This window comes from Lissotriton helveticus, chromosome 9 (assembly GCF_964261635.1).
Source record: "Lissotriton helveticus chromosome 9, aLisHel1.1, whole genome shotgun sequence".
In the NCBI taxonomy this organism is placed as follows: Eukaryota; Metazoa; Chordata; class Amphibia; order Caudata; family Salamandridae; genus Lissotriton; species Lissotriton helveticus.
In genome coordinates this window covers 278,752,574-278,774,678 of record NC_136070.1, presented here as the reverse complement: position 1 = coordinate 278,774,678, position 22,105 = coordinate 278,752,574, and the positions used below count along the sequence as shown (strand labels likewise).

The window sequence follows — 22,105 nt, the reverse complement described above, 5'->3', positions numbered from 1 at the left end:
AGAGGACTAATTTTCTCACATCAGCAAATTTATCAGCAGTGACTGAATGTTCTAAGTCTCTAAAACCACCAGTGCTATTTGCCCCTAAGAGTTTTTAACACAGTCCCCTCTTGTGCCACTAAAATGCCAATGTCACAGTTACTCAATTACTTCTTTCCACAAGGACTAATTCCTGCATCCCGGGCTGGACTGGGGAACCCAAAACAGGGCTTGAAAAAAATGCTCAAATCAGCCCTGCTTTTTTTTTTCTTTTCTCTCTATCTCTCTATCTCTCTCTCTCTCCCTCTCTCTCTCTCTCTCCTCCTTTCCTGAACCTTTTCTCTCGACTTTCCCACTGACTTCATCCCTTTCCTGGAGACTCCCTGAGCCTGCTGCAATTAACTTCTGAGACCTGGGGAAAATGACAGAGGCACCAGGATTGGCCCTTGGCTTTCAAAAACAGCAACAAGGGGTCCAAGCCACCCGGTAATGCCTGATGTAATAAAAGGCTTTTCCAGCTGCGCCTGTATTCATCCGAGGCCAACTAGTAAAGGACCAAGTATATCATAGCTATTATGCCACTAAAGTCGCTCATGCTATTTGGAAGCCCAATACCAGTTATTAGCGCCATCTCCATCTCACTCTATGGATATCTAAGGTATTGGCGCAATACTGAGCCTATTCCACAATTTACAAATGATTCGATGCAGGGAGAGCGCTATCACTGGACACCTCCTCCTTACACAAAGTACCTGGTGAAAAAATAGACTAGTGTAAGCCGAGCTGAATGACATCCAACTCATCGTAGCAGTAGCTGTTCAATACTAAACATTTCTAATTTCCATTTCCAGGTGCTGTGGGATCAGAAGTCCTCCATATTTCCTGTCATGAAAATGAAACTGCCAATGTCATCAAGGGTTTTATGAGGTTATATTATCTACCATTTACAACTGATGTCATCCAGTTTAAAAGTCAAAATAGTGTTGCATCATAGGGTTCACTTTTTCCAGAGCAATGGAGACCTGTAGCTTGGTTTGCAGAACAGAAGGATGGGACATGGTCGATCTGAAGAGACCCTTGTTCATTGACGTGGCCATGGACCGGTTAGTAGGTCAGCCGGCAGGTTGCAACTAGATGGAGATTTCGGACAGAGGCAAGCAAACCCTTTTCTTTATCTTTGCAGCATATTATGTACTTCGTGACTGGGATATACCTTAATTCCCCGAACGCAGTGCATGCTGTTATGGAGAGGCCGTGCTGGCCACAGCCATGAAATTTCACATGACAGTAGGTTATGGTTCAGAACATGATATGTCCTGCAGAGATGGGCAGATTGCTTTCTAACAGGCAAGCTCTTCCATTTGGAAGGATGGCAGGAATGGGGCAGTGTCAATCACATATCAGGCTTATCTGACTGTTTCTGTTCCATACCTAGCTAGATTTTCAGAAGTACAGACCTATTGGGAAGTCACCAGTGATGCTAACATCTGAGCCAACCTCTTATTTTTTTACTTCTGCGAGTGAAGGTGGGAGACAGCCAAAAGTGGACCAGCCCAGTGCCCTATTCGCCCCATGTACCTGTCAACTCAAAAGCAAGAGGTGTGGCCTCCCTGAGCAAAATTATAAACCGTGGTCTGAGAGACATAAAACAACACAGTCAGCTTGCATGGTGTCACATTTCTATATAATGCTTGTGTACATTGTGCACTGAAGAAGCATAAACCTGTTATTAACCTGGTAGGAGCTGCTTATACCAATCACTTGACCATGATAAACCTACTTCCTACAATTCACAAAACAGTTAACTTCACCACAATTGTTCCCACAGGCGACGTCAGTGAATTTAAATAGTAGTTTTTAACATTTCTTTTATATTATTAACTACAAAATGTGTAGCAAATCTAAGACACCAACCTACGGAAAGAGCTCTATGTTTTTTGACCCCCAAATTCTGTTCAGTTTGCAAAAATAACATCTGTAAAAATCCATTACATGTCGCCTGGAAGAACTATTTCAATGTAAAACTCAACTCCCCCCCCCTCCAACTGCCGCCCCAGGTAATCCTCAGTAACAAATTTCTGAAAAACATTCAATTTATCATCACATGAAAAGCAATTCCCACCCAAACTTGTTACACCAGCGCCAGGTTACATCACGCTGAATGAGCAAAATTAGAAACAACAACAGTTTAGAAGAGAGCAAATCGAATGGAGATTATCCAAACAGGCAGCACTTTTTCACAACAAAATAAAAATTTGAGGGTAAACTTACTGGAATTACAGTTTATCCTGATACAGTCTAAATGGGGAAAAATAGGTGTAAGATGAAATCGCGTCCTTCAAGGTTACAGCTGCAGACATCCAAAAAACTTTATATCCACCCTTCCGGGGACAGACACGCAAGATCTGTGGCCATTTTATACTTCTAAATAAATATTAACACACGGTACAAATGAGATGCACATGTCATTGGAGTCATTATGGCAGCCTGTGTGTATGGTCTACATAAATTGGACATACATGCCTGTATTAGCTTTCTAGGCAGACACGTATACCAATTTATGTTGAGAAATACACAATCAGGTCCGGTCAAACTGAACAAAGAAAAACTAAAATGCGGTCTCTGTGTTCTGTTTGGGTTATCCGTCTAAAGTGGGGGAAATTGAACAGTCAGTGTCACCCTGGTTTTGTTGCATTTACATGGAACTAACCTCAAGTCTGATTGCTTTTAAACTTGCTATACTCTTTCCCATTCTTCAATATGTTCAGAATGTCTAGTGGGTGAGCTGTTCTGCTCTGAATGCAGAATGTCTCTGGCACAAGAACTGGAAAGGTCGGTGCCTTTGCTCAAAGTTTATTTCTTCACTACCAAACAAGATGGCAGTGGCTTGTGCCCTGTGTAGGTATCATGCCCTGTATATAAGTAGTCTATATCCCGCCCTGCCAAGTCATACTTGTAGGCCTATAAAGCTGTAATTATGCAATAAGGAACAGATAATATAAAACATTTACAAAGAAAATAATTTCTTAACCCCAGCTTGGACCAAGCTACCAGTCATTTCTTCTCTAACGTTTTGAAATGCAATGCCTTTAACTTTGTCTACATAGATCCTTATCCTATTTGTATATATTATATGCTGAAAGAAGCAATAGCCTTATTGACCAGTCTTAGGAAAGGGTAACTTACGTCAGGTCAAGTCATTTTGTATAATAAAATGGCCACTTACAAACCACTAACCGCACGGAGACCCATACCAGATTTCAGCGAGCGTGTTACTTTTTGGCATGTTTTTTGTTTGTTCGGGGAGGAAGGTCAAAGGTCCAAGATCCAGTCAGCCTACCAGTGCCTCACCTGCCCTGCTGTCTGGATGACAGATATCAATAACAAGATATGGAAATAGAAGGAGCAGCATCCGACAACAGGACAGGTGGGTGGAGTGCTGGCTAGACCTGGAATCTTTGGCAGGTGATTAGCTACACCTGTTTTTTGGAGAGAGGGGAGAAAAGAAAGTAGAATGAAAGGTTGATAGAATAAAGTACAATGAAGAGAAAGAATGAAGTGAGAAGAAAGAATAAAAAAACACAAACAATTAAGACTAAAGAAATCAAAGTTTTTCTCTCATTTCACTCCTGCTTAGCACTCCTTTTCATTATGTCATTATTTCTGAAATAACTTCGTCCTTGTGTTTCAAGCTTTCATCTAAATACCAAGTAAAGGTCTGGAGGTGGGTTGGTTTGCCAGAAATTAGGCATATGCTCCAACAGGCAGGTTACTCTACCTAGAAAGCTATCAGGCGTGAGCAGACATGGCGATGGTTGTCTATGTGAGGAACCATTACTTTATCTTGCTAATAGTGTTTGCAAATAACTGGTTTGTGGTACCAAAGATCTCAGTGATAGAGAAGGAGAAGGAAAGACTTTGGGAAGAAGTTCTCATTCTAGTCGAGTCTGTGGTTGTATAATAGGAGTGATCAAAAATGTACGTGTCTACTCATCTTTCTCATCCACAAAACAGTCAGAATGAAGGAGAACATATCCTTTGCAGTTTATTGTCCATGGTTAGTCTCTAGGGAAGACTTTTACATTTGTCTGTGTAACCACGGTGAGACACATTCAACTCTTGGGTCTAGAGTCTGACCAATTACAGACAAGAGAAAAGAGAGGTCCTCAGAATTTAAAGGAAATGGTGATTGAGTGAACCTTTTCGAGCTTTACATCGTGCAGCAAGAATGAATTGTCTTTGCTATGACGACTGGGGTTGTTAGGCCATTATATACAAAAATCCATTTGAATTATCGGAATGATGATCACATATGCAAATGGTTCCAATTACAATTTTTCATATCCAAATTTTCCCCCTAAACATTCATTATGGTTATCCTGACAACTTGATTGGATTTTACTTTTTTAGAAGATGTTCACTTTCCAATTTGCAGCAATTCCCATCACAAGAGGTATTGCTCTATTGGTGATCAATCCTGTAAAATGCTGAAATGTATTAATTCAGCTTCATCCATGTGAATAAAATCATGGTAGTGGACGGCTGAGAGCAGATTGGCATACTAACACTGTTGCTTTGCATTAAAACATACCTTAAAATCATTGTAAGAAAGATTTTAATTTTCTTTGACTGATTGTTAAACTTAATTTCTTTATCAATCAATTTTAGGTTTATAAATCATAATTGATTCTGCTACTGAAGAATGTTGTAATAGATTAAATCAATATTTATTGCTTTATATGTGGTCCTATCTCGTTTTATAATTAATTTGAAATTGCAAAATATTGGTTCAAGTATTGCTGTTTTTAATGATGTCCCATGGGACATTGTTGTGAGGTACGAATTATACCCAGGTTCCTATGTGTTTATGTCCTGTCACATATATACTAGTATTTTGTGGGCTTGCATTAATTCCCTGCTTTTTCTGCCTTCTACAAAACTCTGTTGCTCTTTAGTCCTTAGCACAGTCTTTTGGAAGCAAGTTTTAAAATGATTTTATGTAATAGTTCATGTTTAAGGTAATATGAAATAAAATGTATTTAAATTTAATCACCTCTCATGGCACATGAGCATATAGTCGTCAACTCGCTATTACACTAAGAAGGTATTTTATCAGCAAGATTCATAATGATTTTGTAATGACATACATTTTGTGTCAGCAAATACTGCATTTCAAATGTATAACAGAATGTTCTTAAAGGAGTGCTCTTCAGTATTTTATGCATTCCAACTTTTTGCAATTCATTCCCATACCCACTCCTACTCTATCATCTTCCTGGACTTACAGTTTATTTCACACGCTGCTCTTTACAGCTTGGGTTTTGCAAATCAGTTACCACAAACATGGTCAGATCAGATATATTTGCCTTTTGCATAATAGTTTCTATTTCCATGATCACATTCAAAATAGTTTCAATATTGAAAACTTTTAGCCAATTTTCCAATTCGGGGATGAGACTTTTTAAATCTCATAAAGTGTTTTCATTTTTCCATCTAAAGAAGCATGGCCATAAATGCTGAATCACACAAGAAACGTTGGAACAAACAGCAATGTTTCACAGTGGCCTAATACCGTTTATGTGATTTGTTCTATTTCACAAGTCTTTGGGCAAAAAAATGCTAGATTTTTCTGAGCAATGAAAAGTTTGGTCAATACCTTGATTCAGATCTTTGTTGCAATAGTTTACTGCCCCTTTGACTCTTGAAAGGCCAATGAAATTAGGATCAATTAACGTAATAAAAGCATGTATAAAAGGGGCAAGAGGCCACTTAGTTGTAATGCAAAGTTTACAAGCATTTAAGATGAATAATACTCAAAAATATATTGTTGGATGAGGAGTGGGAGGATAACAAAATGACAATGTGCCATCAGTCTGTGACCACAAACACATCAGACTCCATTGTGGGTAAATCAGTATCAGACTGAGGACCTATTTAAATAACACTTTTAGTTTAAGTACACAGTGCAAGTACACAGAATCTAATACACAGGACATGCAGCTCTTTGGCTTTTGTAGCCCCAAAATTGCCTGTGTGTCAAATCAAATCTACTACAACTCTCAATGAAAAGCGTAACAGGACCAAAAACAATCTGCGAATTTTGGCAGAAAGTGCTAATTTGAGGAGGGAAAGAATATTAGAAACCCCCAATATGACAGAGAAAAAAGCACAGGTTTTGCGACCTACTTTTTAAATAAATGACAAGGTTGCTACAAAACGCCTATGTAAGGCAAAGCAGGCAATGTTTTATTGTCTTCATTGTAAGACATCCAGCTATTTAGTCTGAAAAGATGGGTGAGAGCTGCACAACCATACAACCAAACTACAGAGTTAGTAGCAGGACGGTGGAGATGTTCATGTAGCTGTCGTTTGAATGTCCACAGTTTGGATGTTCGTGGAATGTTTTGCTTTTCATAAGATGGCATAAACTTAAGCAATATTGCAACCCTAAAACCTTTGTTATATTGGTTGGATAAAGCTATGGTCGGGCAAGTCACAGATCCTGATGAAACAGGCTGTGGCTGAAGTTACAGAGATGGACAAACAATTTGTAATACCTTGGTTTAAACACATCAAAACCTGGTTCTGCGATCTTGCCTTGCAAGATACGCGGGATCAACTCGAAAAACCTTAGTAAGGGGATGGTTACTCATGTGAAGGCTATATATTTGGGTTTTATTCAGAATGGATGGCTATTTTCAATGATAAACAGCCCTTAACAGGGCAGTTCATGGATGTGAAATGTTTCCCAACTTTTAAACAAAATCTGGATCAGGTTGAGCCACCTCTGGCTTGATCTCCTTTCCTGAAACTCAGATATGGAATCCTACCAATGAATGTGTTCAGGCATAAGTGGCAGGCAAGTAGCTTATCACCCCTTTGCATCGCATGCTTGTCTTGCACTGAAACTTTGCGAAAAGAATTGTTCTTTTGCCCCCTCTTTGTAAAACTCAGGACCAGGTGGATTGTCCCGGTGTATCAGCGATTATCCCTGGTATGATATATAAAGACAATGCGCATATTTCAATCTGAAAACATAGTGGGTGGTTTCCTCGATAGCCAGGTCCCTCCTACAGGCCTGGTGTATACGGTGCAAATTTATTAATGTTTAAAATTACTTTAGTGACCCACAATCAGGTGCCATTGGTGCATGAAGTTATTATAGAGCTACTGAAATCCATGTTCACAATGAGTAGTTTTGCTATGTACTTGCACTTTATGGAGAACAGTTATGCAGTTGAGTATGGCTTTTATTGATGTTGGCATATTGTTATTGTACTTTTATCTGTTCTTTTAGATGATGTGATTGTATTGTATCATATTGTAATGAAATAAGTATTTAATCTGATGATTTTATGTGTGATGTTTTATGGTCAGAAATGACTGAATACATGTATTTACTACTACTACATAAGCAATATCATCTTCTCCCGAGGTATAGCTATGTGACTGATCAAAAATCATTGGCACGTTTTTAAGCTGAGGTTCTGGCAGAAATAATGCCTCCAAGCCAAGAGAAAAGTAAAGGAGGTTTGTGACAATGCACTATTGTCAGAGGAGAAAGAAAATACTAGTTTGGTGTCCAGCAGCATTTGTTTTGAATTCTCAAGTAAAAAGTGGAAAAGGGAAAGAAAAATTGAATTCAAACATCAGTCATTTTTGGCAAACACATTCAGGAGGTGAATGAGTAAATATGATAATATATTTTAAAAAATTGCATTTTGATGGCATGAAAATCTCTGAAAGCAGTGACCTTCTGCCTCAATTATATACACCGAGATAGAAAAGTCACATCATTGGAAGTACATTTACAATGAATGGTGAAAATTCAGTAGGAATACATGAATCACAAAGGAAAAGCAAAGAAAAATGTTCTGCCTACTTTTTTTGCATCATTGTCATTGCCTTAGGGAAAATTATTTAAAAGTATGTTTCCCTAGAGAGAATTATGTATTTATTTTTTAAATGTGAGACAAAAGTTTTGCAAAACAAAAATTGGACTTTGTTCCAGTCCCCTTTTGGCAACCGGCCCAAATAATCTTTATTTTATCAATGGACAAACAGGGGTTTGAAAGCCATTCACAAGAGTTTACGTTGGGTCTACCTAAGAGTGTCTCAACTTGACACACTATCGCTAATACCGGAGAATGAATACCTCAGGCTCTAAGTGAAAATATATATAGCTTAGAACCTTTCTATAACAAAAGTCTAATTAATTTACCAAAGAGAGATTGGGAGAGCTGGAGTTCTTAATTCTTCATTCATAGGCCACATTTAGGCAACTTCAGTTGATTGTATTTGTCATGTGTCCAGTTCTTGTTAGTACTTGTGAGACTTGCATAGTAATATTTCAAAATGGATAGTCCCAATGTTCTGTTAAGTATAAGCAACATCTTGATCGGGCCTTCAGAAAGAGAGGTAAGTAGACCTAGCACATGCTAAGATGGTCTAATATATTATGAAACTAAGTGCATGGAAAACAAGCTTGGATCTGGGAGGGACAATGGCATTTCAAGCAGCACAACTATAATTAATTTGCTGAAGTAAAAGTACTGTTTAAGTCCCTTACTAAATACAATGAGTCAAAACACGCTGGTTGTTTGTCCGAAAATAGCATGAATACAATACACAGGCATTTTTCTTAAACATAACTACTTCAACAAGGGGGCACTGTTATGATATTATGAGCCGGATAAAGACCTTAGGGTCTCCATTGGCTAAGGAGAAATATGTGGAGGGATGTGAGTGAAAAAAATATATATTTGAAATGGTCATTAAGGGTCCATATACTCACAGAAAAAAGGTCACTGGCCAGTCCATTATGTAGACAATGAGAGAGGGTCTGACATGTACTGGTCCAAATGGTACATGCAAACCAGACTTAGGCAGTGATAAAACTACTTCTTCGCATATGAAAATATTAGTGCTCCGTAAGCCATATTAAAAAAAAAAAAAAAATCCATTCTCCGCAGTAATGAGATTTCCAAGTAAGTGGGAATTTATGAAGAAAATAACCTGCAAAGACAACTCATATGACTTGCTGCATTTATTATGGCTCATACAACTGTGGAAGGAGACGTTATTGGACTGCACCATTTCCTGCCCATCTCATCCCTACATCTGATCTGATGGGCGGTCGCTCTTTAAGATACTTGGCTAGTAAACAATGGAATGCTCTTCCGATCGAGCTCCGTATGGAACCGTCTGAGATTAGGTTTCGGTAGAAACTGAAGACGTACCTATTTCCTAAATAGTTGAGGTTTCTGATGTTTCTTTGGCCCTTCTGCTCTTTCTATCCGACATGTCTTGTAGCTTTCTTGGTCTGTATCCACAGCGCGGGGACACACTGTCCTAAGTGTAACCAGGCGCTCTATAAGCTTTATTATTATTATTATCCTTCTGAGAAAGAAGCAGGAAAAGTGATTGTGCATCAACTGCAACATTTTTCTGTCTCTGACTTTAAACCTATCGCATTGATGTAAGTCCTCAAAGCCTCATTTGCCTCATACAACTAAAACTAAACATACAAAAATTAAGTCGAAATGAAACAGTTGTACAATGAAATTCATAGACATGAAATAAAAGAGATAGGAAGACAGGTTAAAATGATTAGAGTTAAATTGAAAGAAGAAGGGTGATTTCTGATCCTAAAACCTGATTCTCGTGGAAAAATCTGGGTTCGGTTTCGTGCGATTAGGTTTGTCATGTGTCGTCAACCGCAACAGAAAAGTGGGAGCAAACAGCCTTGGAGCATTTGGTACAATCAGCCTGCAGTGGCGGCTATATCCCTTTTAGGGGTGTTTGGCAATTTCCTAAAATGTAGCCGAGTATCCCCCCTTGTCCCAGGAGCAGAACAAAAGCAAGAGAGCACATGTGGCAACCAAAGGAAAGGCAGGAAACAGTGGGTGACAAAAATAGTAGGAAAAAGTGAAATGGGAAGATGAAGAAACCACTGGGAAACAACAGAAGGGTGAGGTAGAATCGGGACAGGGAGGGCAGGTAGGTGAAGAAACAGACTTTTGGACCTGCTGTAACATTGATGATGAGGCAGAAGAGATTGCTTCCATAAAGGATATAGAAAGAAATGGAAGGGAGTAGGAGAGTTTGGATAGAGAAATAGAAAGCTACAGAGGATGAGCAAGACATTTCACACAAAAATATGGAAAAAGAAGGTTGTTTGCTGATCGGAGTTTGTTGGAAGAAAGAGGGTTAGGAAGGCATAGATACATCTACTGCAGGAGGACACAGGACACAGGTAAGGGGAGAGAAGATGCTGATACGAGAGACCGCATGAAAGGAGAACACTAGAGACAACTGAAATAGAAAAAGCTAAAGATTCTTGCAGGAAAGAAAAAAATGAGAATTAATGACTGAGTGAGACTGGAAAGACGAGATGATACAACTATAAAATTAGGGATTGGATAAAAAGATAGGCATAGGGTTATGGGAGACCTGGCAGGAGCATGAAAAAGTGAAGTGACATATAAGGAAGCGGAAGAATGGAAGAAAATAAAGGAGATGGAATAGGAAAGTGCAACAGTGAGAGGAAGCACATGAGAGACAGCAATGAGACTGCATTGTGCGTGAAAAACAGAAAACAGGAGGAGGAAAATGAGAAGTAGGAAGAACACATCTATCGGGAGCTACAGGTATGATATCAAGAGAGTAGATGTGCTATGAGGAGAACAAGAGAGAAAGTAAAATATGGAGAGAGTTGATAGTCTGAGAAACTATGAGGCAAGCTCAACAGTAGGGCAAAGAGAGGCTGATAATGAAAGAAAAAGCATAAGGAACTGTATGCAGTCAGGCAAGAGAGTGCAACATCCCACGGGAAAGAGATGGACTTTGGCCAAGCCAGTGAAAAGAGTTGTGATTGGACACAGAGTTAGTTTTTGGGTTGGGTTCTGTGACAGGTGCACTGACGGGGTCAGCTTTGGGAACTTAAGTTACCCTGTGAAAGATTAAAGATGGCTGAAAGAGGAAATGATGCTAGGGGAAAGTATTATGAGATGATGCAAGAACAACATTTTTGATAGAGATCAAGAGAACAAGGAGGGAGGGGTGCAGATAGAGCAAAAGATGCTAGGCAGGGCAGCGAGTGAGAGAAAAATCTACACATACTGTATAAAAGTTACAACAGACTGAAATGAGGTAGTGCATCACTGTGCTTTAAGCCCCACTCCTTCTCTGTGGAATTATATAGACACATAAAAAAATAGGTTTCAGGTTGAACGGTCAATATAAGGATCCTCTGCTTTGCCATAGATCAGTTTTCTGGATCTACACTGCAGACATGCTCTGGAAGGACTTCCCTCTCCCAGGTACAGCAGGATGAACCCCAGTAATGTGCATGAGGTGTTGCATGCTAAGTTTCAGACTTAGACTATGGAAACAGTTGCATGAGATCTCCATGTAAATATAACTGGGGTCAGAATTCCAGGTGGATCTTCAGTAGCTGCAACGTGGAAAGTGTTGATGTGGACACTTCCTGCAGCCTTGCTGCTAAAATGTACTACCAAAGAGTTTGGTTTGCTTCACATTTTAAAAATTTTGGCCTGAGTAGGCAGTGGCACTCATCCTACCTCGTGCAACCACTAACCACAAAGCACCTACTACCACCCTTATCTTAAGGAGCAGGCTTGAGCCATCAGGAGACTCCAACTTTAGAGGGTGTAATTTCAGTTTTTTGCTTCCATGCAGCAATCTTACTACAGTAGAATGCAGGTAAAGATGGGATGGTCTACCATTTAAAAAATAAGCTATATGGATGTTTAGGTGAGAGTGGAGAAGTTTCCATGTTTGTGCCTGTAACTGTCATTCATACAGGGGTGGTGTAGGGTTAACACATGGGGTTGTGGAGGGATGCTCACTCCGTTGTTTGGATTGCCATGGGCCACTTTGCTAGAATAGTACATAGATGAAGGAGAAGCGCTGCTAGCACCACTTCTTAGCATGCTACGTGGAGGCTTAAAGTAGGCCTGGGCAGTGAACTCCGCTTCGTTCACGGAGCCTACCGAGTTTTCCACACTCCACCGAGCATGCAGAGTTCCAAAAACCTCTGCTCCGTGAAGTGGAACAGACTTTTTTCCACGCTCGCCAATGTTAAGTTTGCAAGCAGGAGCGAGGAAAACACAATGCCGGACCACCTCCAAGCGAGGTTTCTCAATGTGGGAAGTCGAGGATGGTCCCAACGGCTCACATTGGGAAACCATTTGTTCGCGTTGAGAAAGCTGCTGCTGTATTAGAAAATCTTCTTGAGCAGCAGAAAGAAGCAGCAACCTCTTGTGCTGTTCCTGCTGCCATTTACGCTGATTTTCCAGTGCGGGACAAAAACTTGGCTATAAAAATCAGTGCGAACGGCGTGACCTAAAGCACTCTGCCATTTGTGGAAAACCTGCAGCACAGCAGTTTTTTTGGTCACTTCACGGAGTTCTGGATAGCGGAACTCTGCAAACTCAACCCAAGCCTAGCTTTAAGTCAGTGCAGAAGGGACTCACTCCATACCCCGGTCTACCACTAGCAATCTTACTGGATTAGGTAATTCTGGGGTGTTCTCTTTCTAAGTCTTCATTTACGATCTGTTTGCTTCCCTTATTTTTTGCCTCCTGCTTTCAAACAAGCGCTCAATCATAGTCAGACGGCAGAAATAGTCTGCAAATTGTGCACCCACTGATTTGCAACTGACTGGGATCTAAATGTATGCACAATTACATGTATGGCTCTTGGAAAGGAGAATAAAACAATAAATGTGAGTGTTATTCCCCGTTCTAGCATGCAAAACAGTGCATATGTACTATGTACTCCCATCATTTGTGTGAGGTTTCATCAGCCTCAAACTGCAGGGGCAAACATCAGTGATTTGAGCACAGATCATATTTCTGTGTTCCATATTGCACACTAACAGGAGTTTGCGCTCAAAACGGTATTTGCGGGCTGATCGTGATCATACCCATCGTCTGTAATACGGACTATCGTGCTTTCAATGAGGCTTAAGGTTTCCTTCTCTTCTGTTGGGAATTCTCCACATGTCCTAGTGGGACATTACGCCAGCGAGGGAGCTCTAGGGCCAGATGCATCAAAGGGTTTTGCCCATTCTGTGTTTCTGGCAAAATGTGTTGATACATGAGGGCTTTAGTTCTCACTGAGTAAGGAAATATGTGGGTTGGGTAATACTCAGACTCCCAATGTAGGAATGACATCATGAGCAAACCCCTCATGAGAGCTGCTGGTTCATGATAATGATTTACTGTACTATAGGTTTCATTTTTTCAGGGTCTCGACGTTTCTGTACCCTCCATTGAGCAAAAATATTTTACGCTTCAACAGAATGTAATAATCTAAAAAATCAATGCCTAAATATGTGAAGAGGTGTAAGAATGGTCTTCGACTTGTTTCCCCCTCTTTTTCTGTCACTCGCACACTGTCCCGCTCTCTCCCCCCTATCCTTTCCAGAAAAATCCCCGAGATCACACAAAGCATGAACTCTCATTAGCCTCAAATGAGTCACCAAAGGTGACCTGCAGCACACAAGGGGTTAACCACCAGCAGTGACCTTCAGAAGGGCAAGATTGTATGTTGTGGCTTCCCCTGGAATAAAGCTTTTGTGTGTAGGTGAGTACCCAGAAGGTGGCATGAGGGGGGTATGACTGCCCCCTGCAGGCGTCTCTGTACACTCTGTTCCCAAGGCTGTTTGCTGTGAGGGCCGCAGGCTTCGGGCCTTTGAAGGGAAGTGAGTGCCATCTTTTGACTTAACATGGTGGATGAGAGCGCTTAATGCCACAAACAGAAATATCGGAAGCAAATAATAAAACAAGAAAGGACATTTTCAAAAATACATTAAATCGATTAAAAATACAATCCTCACTGTGATCGACAACAAGAAACAACAAATCTTTTTGCACAAATGGTAAAAGGAAATTCAAAAGCGCAGCATCCCTCGAAACAGTCATTCGGTCCTTGTTGTGAGTTTTGCTGGTACTGTGTTTTGTGGGGATATTTTTAGAACTGTTCTACTGTACCAAGTGCGAATCTGCTGGTTAATAGCTCTAAATTTCGTTTTGTGAAAAGAGAACGATTCCGTGGTCTATTTGACCCACACTGTGATAGGTCATTTGAAAAGCAAAAATCAATTTCTCAAAATTAGTGAGAATGTTGTTATTACCACAGGGGAGAAAATTAAAAAAATATAATATAACAAATTCTATAGGGAAATATCAACCAGGAATCGGATAATTATGTTCCTGTAAGCGTACTCTACTACAAAATAAACTGCATCACTGTTGAATTAAAATCTTGGAAAGTATAATAGCTTTCTTTTAAGCAAAGGTTCAACACAAATTTCGGATCACAAAATATACCCTTTAGAATTTTGTCCACTATATATAGAAATGTAATAAAAGCAGGGAAGTAGTAAGTTACTGTTTTGATTATTTGTAACATAAAAATTGTAATCAAAGAATTGTTAAAAAAATACATATTTTAAATTCATTAGGAGTGAATGGCCTTAGTTTCTATTCACACAGTTTGTAGGTAGACTCTGCTCTATCTGGACTGTTTTGAGGGATTATAAAGGTGGATTCATGGACATGATATTGATCAAAAGATGGTCCATAGAGCATGGTAGACAGCCCGTCGGTTTCAAATAAAAAACAAAAAAGGATGAACGCAGAAAGTAAAGACAAAAAGAGGATCCCACTGTGTTGCCCCATGGATGACATCATGCGACACGTGGGAGGCGGGACTTGTAGGTGATAAACCACAGAGGAATGACATGGGGAAAGGAACACCTCAACACCAAGTTTCATCACACATAAAACTAAAACATGGAATGGGGCTCTTGAGGCGAGCCCTCGGAAGAGGAGACATACGATACCTAGATTGACCGTCAGCTTGACACGACCACCATCCAGCTCCAACCGCAGAGTGTCGGCAGACTCGCGAGACGTAGTGGCCACCAGCAGGCCATAGGCACGCTGTGACATGAAGCGAAAGGACACGTCCTCTGCCTCAGTGTGCATGACTTGCGGCATCACAATCTTCATGTACATGCTTCCATCATAGCTGAGCACGGAGGCCTCTGCGGGAGGAAGAGGAGAGTAAATCACACCACGAGCAACTGAATGGGACATACAGTGCAGCCTTTAGGTGTATTTCGTATTTCAAAATGGAAATTAACAGTAACACTTCTTTAAAAGGCAAACAAATGGGAAGATGTGATAGCTCCACCCATTTGGTGCAGCCAGAGACATTTTAAGGCATAGGCAAAATGGGCTATGGCCCAGGGATCCAGCCTTTCAGGAGACCCCCTAAAGATCATGCTCTATTCCACACACAGTCCTGCCCTGATGACCTTGAATGATTGTTACACATAGATTGTTTGAAATACCATTTCCCTTTATTTATTTTAATACGGGTCATGTGTGGGAGTTTTTTTATGTACATTTGGCAGGTACGTGTTTTTGGTTTTTCAACTCCATGCAATTTCCATAATAAAGTTCCTATTAAATCAAAACACAACTTCGCACATGAAAAAAGGCAGTAGGGTGCAGAGATTATTTGCAATAATATTCGTGATCATGGTTAATTTGTAAAAACATAAGTGCTGGGGCTCTCATCAGGAGGCAGCTTGCACCAACCCATTTCTCCTGTTAGCGCTGCCTAAATTAGAACCAACTACTAACCATGAAAGTGGACAGAGGATGTGGAGTAATGGCCAAAGCTACTGTCTTCAGATCTGTGGAAGCAGGTTGGAGTCTCGGCGCCTGCTCAACATCCTATGATTCTGGGCAAATCACTTAATCTCCCCGTAAATGAATGTGTCCTTAACTGGAGCGCATGACATTTTCTGGTGTTGGTGAGTAAGTGCCGGAGCTGAGCACCAGAAAACACTGGCTCAAATTAATCACTGAGTGAGCTGCTCCTACTGTACAGTACTGAAAACACACATCCCTATCCCTGAATATTTACGGAAACACATTTAAAATGTGTGATCTGACCAAAGAGGGCATGAAAATTCTGAAATTGAATCAAGAATTCAAAACTGTTCTGAACAGTGGCCCCCAAAATATGTTTGGCCTCAAGCCCCCAAAATTGTTAAGATGTCCCAGGGTGCGCTGTTAACCAGTGATGCATTAAGATCGCAGTACACACATTAAATCACATATCATGGGTTATTTGCAAAGCAGGAAATTTCATGAAAATAAGTTATATCAATCATTGTGGTGAGGCCTCATTTTCCATTTGGCTTTGAATGCTGATTGAATGTATAGGTATACAGAGCTTTAAGTGGGATGAAAAAACAGGGGGGGGTCTCTCAAAGGGGCGAGGTCGATGTAATAAAGAGCATGGCCTAAAACCACTATAAACTAAAAATCTGTGCTTAGCATAGTGTGCCATCCGACTTGTATTTGGCTGTTTCTGACATTTCACCCAGATATATGATACAACAATTAACATCATACCTACAAGAAGTCAGGACTATTGGCTTTGTCAATGGTTGTTAGTTGCGTAAGATAAATATGCAGCAACTATGGCTTGTATATAATATTGAAAAAGCTTCCACTTAAAGCCCTGGTGACACCACGACAATGTTGCTGCTCCTGAGTTTCAAAAAGAGAAGGGAAATCCCGAGAGAAAGTGACTCTTTAAAGGATTTCCCTTCCCCTACACACTCGCCTGGCATGACGTCATGCCGTAACTTCACATGGCGCACATCAATGTCCCTGCTGTCACTGCAGTCTAGAAAAAAATGGGGCACCTGTGCCAGGGCACAAAACAGTGCCCAATAGATACCCGTTTCGAGGGCCCCTTTAAAAAACTGCTGGTGCTCAGCACCGGTGAGACCCCTCCCATTTAAAGCCCTCTAGGTATACATGTAGTAGTAAAGGTGAAAGTTTATTTCGGACAGGAAGGCCATGTAAGTACAGTATAAAAACAGAATACACATACTTAGCAGCAATCGTAAATCTGAGAATGATAGTATTCGGGAATCATAGTTTGCAGACTGTTAAAGAAGGAGGCATATCAGGTCATGGCCGTGTTCAATATGTATGCCAACACACTCTAAGTAGGCTAGACTATGTCAATGCACTCTACACTGGAATCTCAATCATCTCCTACACAGACTTCAGACCAGTCAGAATGCCGCTGCAAGACTGATACCCAACCTCCCACGCTGCACCAATATCTCACCACACCTCAAGGTGATTCACTGACTCCCCATTCACAAGTGCAGCTAATTCCAACTTCTCATGCAAACATACAAAGCCTTGCACAATATTGGACAAGTATACCTGAATAACTTCATTCACTTTCACCAGCCCGCCAAAACAACCACACTCTGCCTCATTCTCAATCGCACAGCCTCATCCACAGAAGCAAAGCAGGAGGTTACTCTTTTTCCTACATCACACCCAAAATGCGGAACAACCTCCCTCCACACATCAGAGCCTCCTCCTCACCACTTGAATTCCACAAGAGGCTGAAGACCTGGCTCTTTGAATAACTCCCTGGGTTCTACATGCCTACACACCTGCTCAAGTGTCTGGATACCCTCCCAGGTGGTTAGTGTGCTATACAAATCGACATAACATGACACTTTGGTGCACAAAAGACTCAACACCCATTGTCGTTCACTTATAATGTGACTTTCTAGAACTACCGTCAGAGAAACTGTACATCTCAACATTCAGCATTTAGGGAGGGAATGAAGAAACCTCCAAAACCTTTACCATCTAAAAAGCATAACTACTGCTAGCATTAAATAGATATTGAAAACAATTGTTCTGGGCCTAACAATAGTCTCTGTGAGAATTATGAAATCTTTACAAAATGCTAATAAAAAAAGGATATGGCAAATTCTGGCAGAAAGGTACCTGGCCACAACAAACCACACACAAAATGATGCGTAAAACAAGAAGTGCATACCATTCCAGAACTAGGTATGCCAAAAAAGCAACCAACAAAGCAATAAATCAATTTAAAAAAAAGCATTGGCAAAGCCAATAGGCATCACTATTGACTTTGCCAGTCTTTTAGCCATGTTGTACAGAAGTGTGGCTGCTGTTCAGCATGGCTAAAAGTTAGTGGTGTGGCACAGAGTTGCATAGATGAGAGAGGGGTAGAAGCAAGTGGCATAGGGCGGAGTGGCATAAAGTGATGTGAAGTGCGTAGAGTAGAGTGGAGTGATGTAGCATAGGGTGGCATGTAAAAGTGCACAGTAGAGTGGCGTACAGTAGAGTTTCATAGAGTAGAGTGGCCTGGAGTCGACCGGAATAGAGTAGAGTAGTGTAGAGTGAATTGGCAGTGTGGATTGCTGTAGAGCAGATTGGCATAGAGTAGAGTGGCAGAGAGGGGAGTGGCATAGAGGGGAGTGGCATAGAGTGGACTAGTGTAGAGTAGAGTGATGGAGAGTAGAATGGAGAGTTGTAGGGTAGAGTAGCAGACAGTGGAATGGCGTAGAGAGTAATGACATAGGGTAGAGTGGTGTAGAGGAGAGGGGATTCAAGTAAAAGCATACAGTAGAGTGACAAATAATAGAGTGGTGTAGTGTGGAACTGAGTGGAATGGCCTAGAATGGAGTGGAGTGGCACAGAGTGGTGTAGAATAGAGTGACGTATGGTGGAGTTATATAGAGTGAGGTAGAGTGGTGTATCATATAGTTGTGTCCCGTAGAGTATAGTTGTGTAAAGAGGAATAGCTTAGAGTGGTGAGGAGTGGCATATAGTGGAGAGGCATAGGGTGGCAAAGAGTTAGTCAGGGTAGGATAGTGGCATAGAGTGGAGTAGAGTGAAATGCATAGAGTGGCATGGAGTAGCATACAGTGGTAAGGTGTACAGTGGGATAGAGTAGAGTGGCATAAAGTGGGGTGGCAAAGGGTAGGGTAGGGTAGAATGGCATGGAATAGAGTGGCAAATAGTGGAATGGAGGGGCATGGAGTGAAGTAGAAAGGAGTAGAGAAGAGTGGCATGGAACGGCGTAGAGTGGAATACAGTGGTGTATAGTGAAGAGGCATAGAGTGGTGTACAATGGTGTGTAGTGGCCTAAATTAGAGTGGAGTAAAGTAGTGTTATGATATGTTATGTTATAGAATGTGTAAAGTGCATGGCTGTCTCAGCAACAGGGCATCCCAGGGCAAGTCTCGAAAGAGAACCAACTGTGAGGAGAGACCGAGAGGAAAAAAAACCTCAGAGTACTTAGATGGAGAACAACCAGGTCCTCACAGTGGAATGGCAAAGAGAGGTGTGGCGGGGAGTGGTCTAGAGTGGAATGGAATGAAGTGGCATAGAGTAGAGTGGAGTGACATTAAATGGTGTAGAGTAGAGTGGAGAGGCACAGCCGCGGCCCGTGGAGGGAGTTACGGTGGGGCAGGGAGGCGGGGAGGGGGAGGGGCGGGGTGGAGGGTGCTAAAAACGGGCATATGGATAATTGCAGGTAAGTAAACAATTTAATTAATAAAACGAATTTCGTAGCGCGCCCTGCATCGCATTTCGCGATGCAAGGCGCACTACCAAGGGTAGTGGGTAGAGGGTATGGAGGAGTAACACAAGAAAGGAAGGGAAGCCTATGGGAGCTAAGCAATTGAAAGATTGCAAATTAGAGTGACAATAAAAACAACTAATGGTATGCTGTGGGCGGGTTGAAAGCCCACTAAATTATAAACAATATGTCTCGCCGCACAGTGCAAGCACTGTGTAGGCAATACCTAAAAACAGCATTGCAGGGTAATTACCTAAATCACTGGGAAGACCCTAATTCCCCATCATAAAACACTGTAACCATTTCCAAACTATGCATGAAACACTATCAAACTCCTCACCATCCAACCAAAAGGCATCAACAGAAACACATCAGCTATAACGAGCATACACAGATCAATAAGCATTGCCAAAGCCAATAGGTCTGTCTTATCAAGTGTGTATTTTTTCGCAACACTATTCAGTAAACTGCTTGCCTCAAATACTGGGTGAAATAAATATAACCATAATCGCCACTTTATATCACTGTAATCTAATTGTTATAACTTGAGCCCAGGAAGAAACTCCGTTTTTAAATTCACACTCTCATCTAAAGGATACACTTTTGGTCTGCTCTACCCTCAGCTCACAGGCCTTGATGTACATGCTTTGCATTTAGTGATGCATACAAAGAACATGAAGTGTTTGTGGTAATGAAAAAAACGGGACAAAACTGTTTCCGGAATTCATAAAGAACACAAATGCATTCGCTATGGAATGTGCGTTAATGTAGTTTATAAGTCTTGACAAGAACGCCCTGCAAAACATATTATATGTTGAGCTTTCAAAAAATTTGCAGGACCAACACACAGCCGTCATTTAAAGCGTACAAAATGCCTCTTGGTAGGAAACATTATATAAAACAAACGTTTCGTGTTTTTGAGATGCCCTTCCTGTTCTGATTAAGAAACACCCTTGTACTGATTAGTAATTGTTCTTGGAAGTAAGCTACAACAAGAAAAAACACAGCTTGTTAACTCTTTCATTGCTGTCGCATAATCTGTGATATGCTTAAGAAGCTACATTGTATCATTTTTTTAGCAGAATCTTTTGCATGCAGTGTCATTTTACGAAGGACGTTGCTCCATGATCAACAAACTACTGAAAATCAGTGGTGATAAAAATTAGTCAAAACTAAAGGATGGAATATAAACCTGAGTACTCCTGGATAGGAATCATACTTGTTGCCACAATGCTCTATACTGCTGCTTCTTTCAAAGGGTAGAAATACACCCTAAGGGGATGGATCATTTTTCCTATTTTTTTAAACGGACGGTGGATCCATGTTAAAGTTAAGTTATTGAGAAAAATTTCTGAAGAGAGTGAACGGCTTTGGGTTCCTTGGGGGTATTGAGCCGCCATCCTGTAGGGTTGAAAATGGGATAGATGGAGTAAAGCTGCGGCAGAACAAGCTAGCAGTTCTTGTGCGAGTTACCTGCAGGGTCAAACCGGCCTTTAGGTCAATCAGGCAGTGCCTTAAGGGCTGGTCTGACAAGTCAGAGTGTGGGCTGGTTTGTTGGTCTTTGTGGGCCTGTTTTATATAGTGCTGAGTTGATTTTTACTGTTGAGTTCCCTGATATTACCACAAGCATTGCAGGCACAAGTGCATACAGTCTTGCTAAACACCTATTTGGGGCAGTTTAGAAGTTTAAAAGCTTAAGACTGCCCCAATCTGCAAACATGAGCTACATTTTTAGCTATCTCATTCACTAATGGGAAGGAGGGGAACTTTTATTTTTTTACCCTAGACCGACCCTGGTTGTGGATTCCTGGTGGCTATGGAGATGCCTTTCTGTTCGGTTACATAGTAGGATCAGAAGGAATGCTGCTGCCTTCAATACTAGGAGTGCCTGTGCAAGATATTGCACCTTCAGTAGGCAAAGAGGGTAGTTTGTCCAAAGTTGCCAGTCCCTCACAAAAGATATAAAAAGTTACATTTTTAGAACGGAAACAAGGTTTAAAAACATGTACTGTTACAATTATTGTTGAAGAACTATAGGAAAAAAGGAATGAAAAAGAATGAAGCAAAAACTGGAAGCTCGGACTAGGGACTTCATGTTTGGAATTTTACAAGCTAACACTGAACTATTTGCCAAGACTACTGTTAACCTCTTCCATGCTCATGAGAGCCCCCGGCCGTCATGAGTCACTGTGGGTGTGTGATCATGATGGCTGGGAGCCGCCATGACCACGCCCGCGATTGGAATATCCAGCACTGCGGCGGAATTCTCGCCACAGTGAAGAGATTAAATACAAATAAAGTTAAAAATGACGAACTCTTATAGGTTATACGTCAGCATTGTGGATATGCTCAGGTCACCCTCATGCTCCCAAAGATGATGTAAGTACATGTGTGTCTGTTAAGTGGTTGTAAAGTGTTCACAATCCAATCCCAAAATGTGGGTCAGGAACCCCTGATGGTTGGTCAACAGATTTCTGGTGGCTCATGAAGTAACAATGAATAAAGATGCCTTTACAATTTGTTGTTCTAAAAATTGGATTGTGGTTCTAAAATGTTTTGGAAGCACTGCTCTAATATGTTCTAGTGTGTGCTGTTTATAATTGCTTGGTGCAGTGGTCAACACGTGAAATCAAATTGTTTGGCTTGTCAT

The 22,105-nt window shown here is 41.0% G+C and overlaps 1 protein-coding gene across 11 annotated transcripts in view; it reads right to left on the bottom strand.

Moving 5' to 3' along the window:
* Positions 1 to 22,105, bottom strand: part of NRXN3 (neurexin 3) — a 2,205,897-nt gene that overhangs the window by 1,434,698 nt on the left and 749,094 nt on the right. For 9 of the 11 annotated variants that reach the window (XM_078659992.1, XM_078659991.1, XM_078659982.1 and 6 more), the window contains 2 exons: positions 14,852 to 15,055; positions 2,251 to 2,277 (listed from right to left, as the gene is read on the bottom strand). In XM_078659992.1, the coding sequence (XP_078516118.1) occupies positions 2,251 to 2,277; positions 14,852 to 15,055 (231 nt within the window). The remainder of the gene's footprint in view (positions 1 to 2,250; positions 2,278 to 14,851; positions 15,056 to 22,105) is intronic. The other 2 variants (XM_078659987.1, XM_078659981.1) reach the window with 1 other exon arrangement.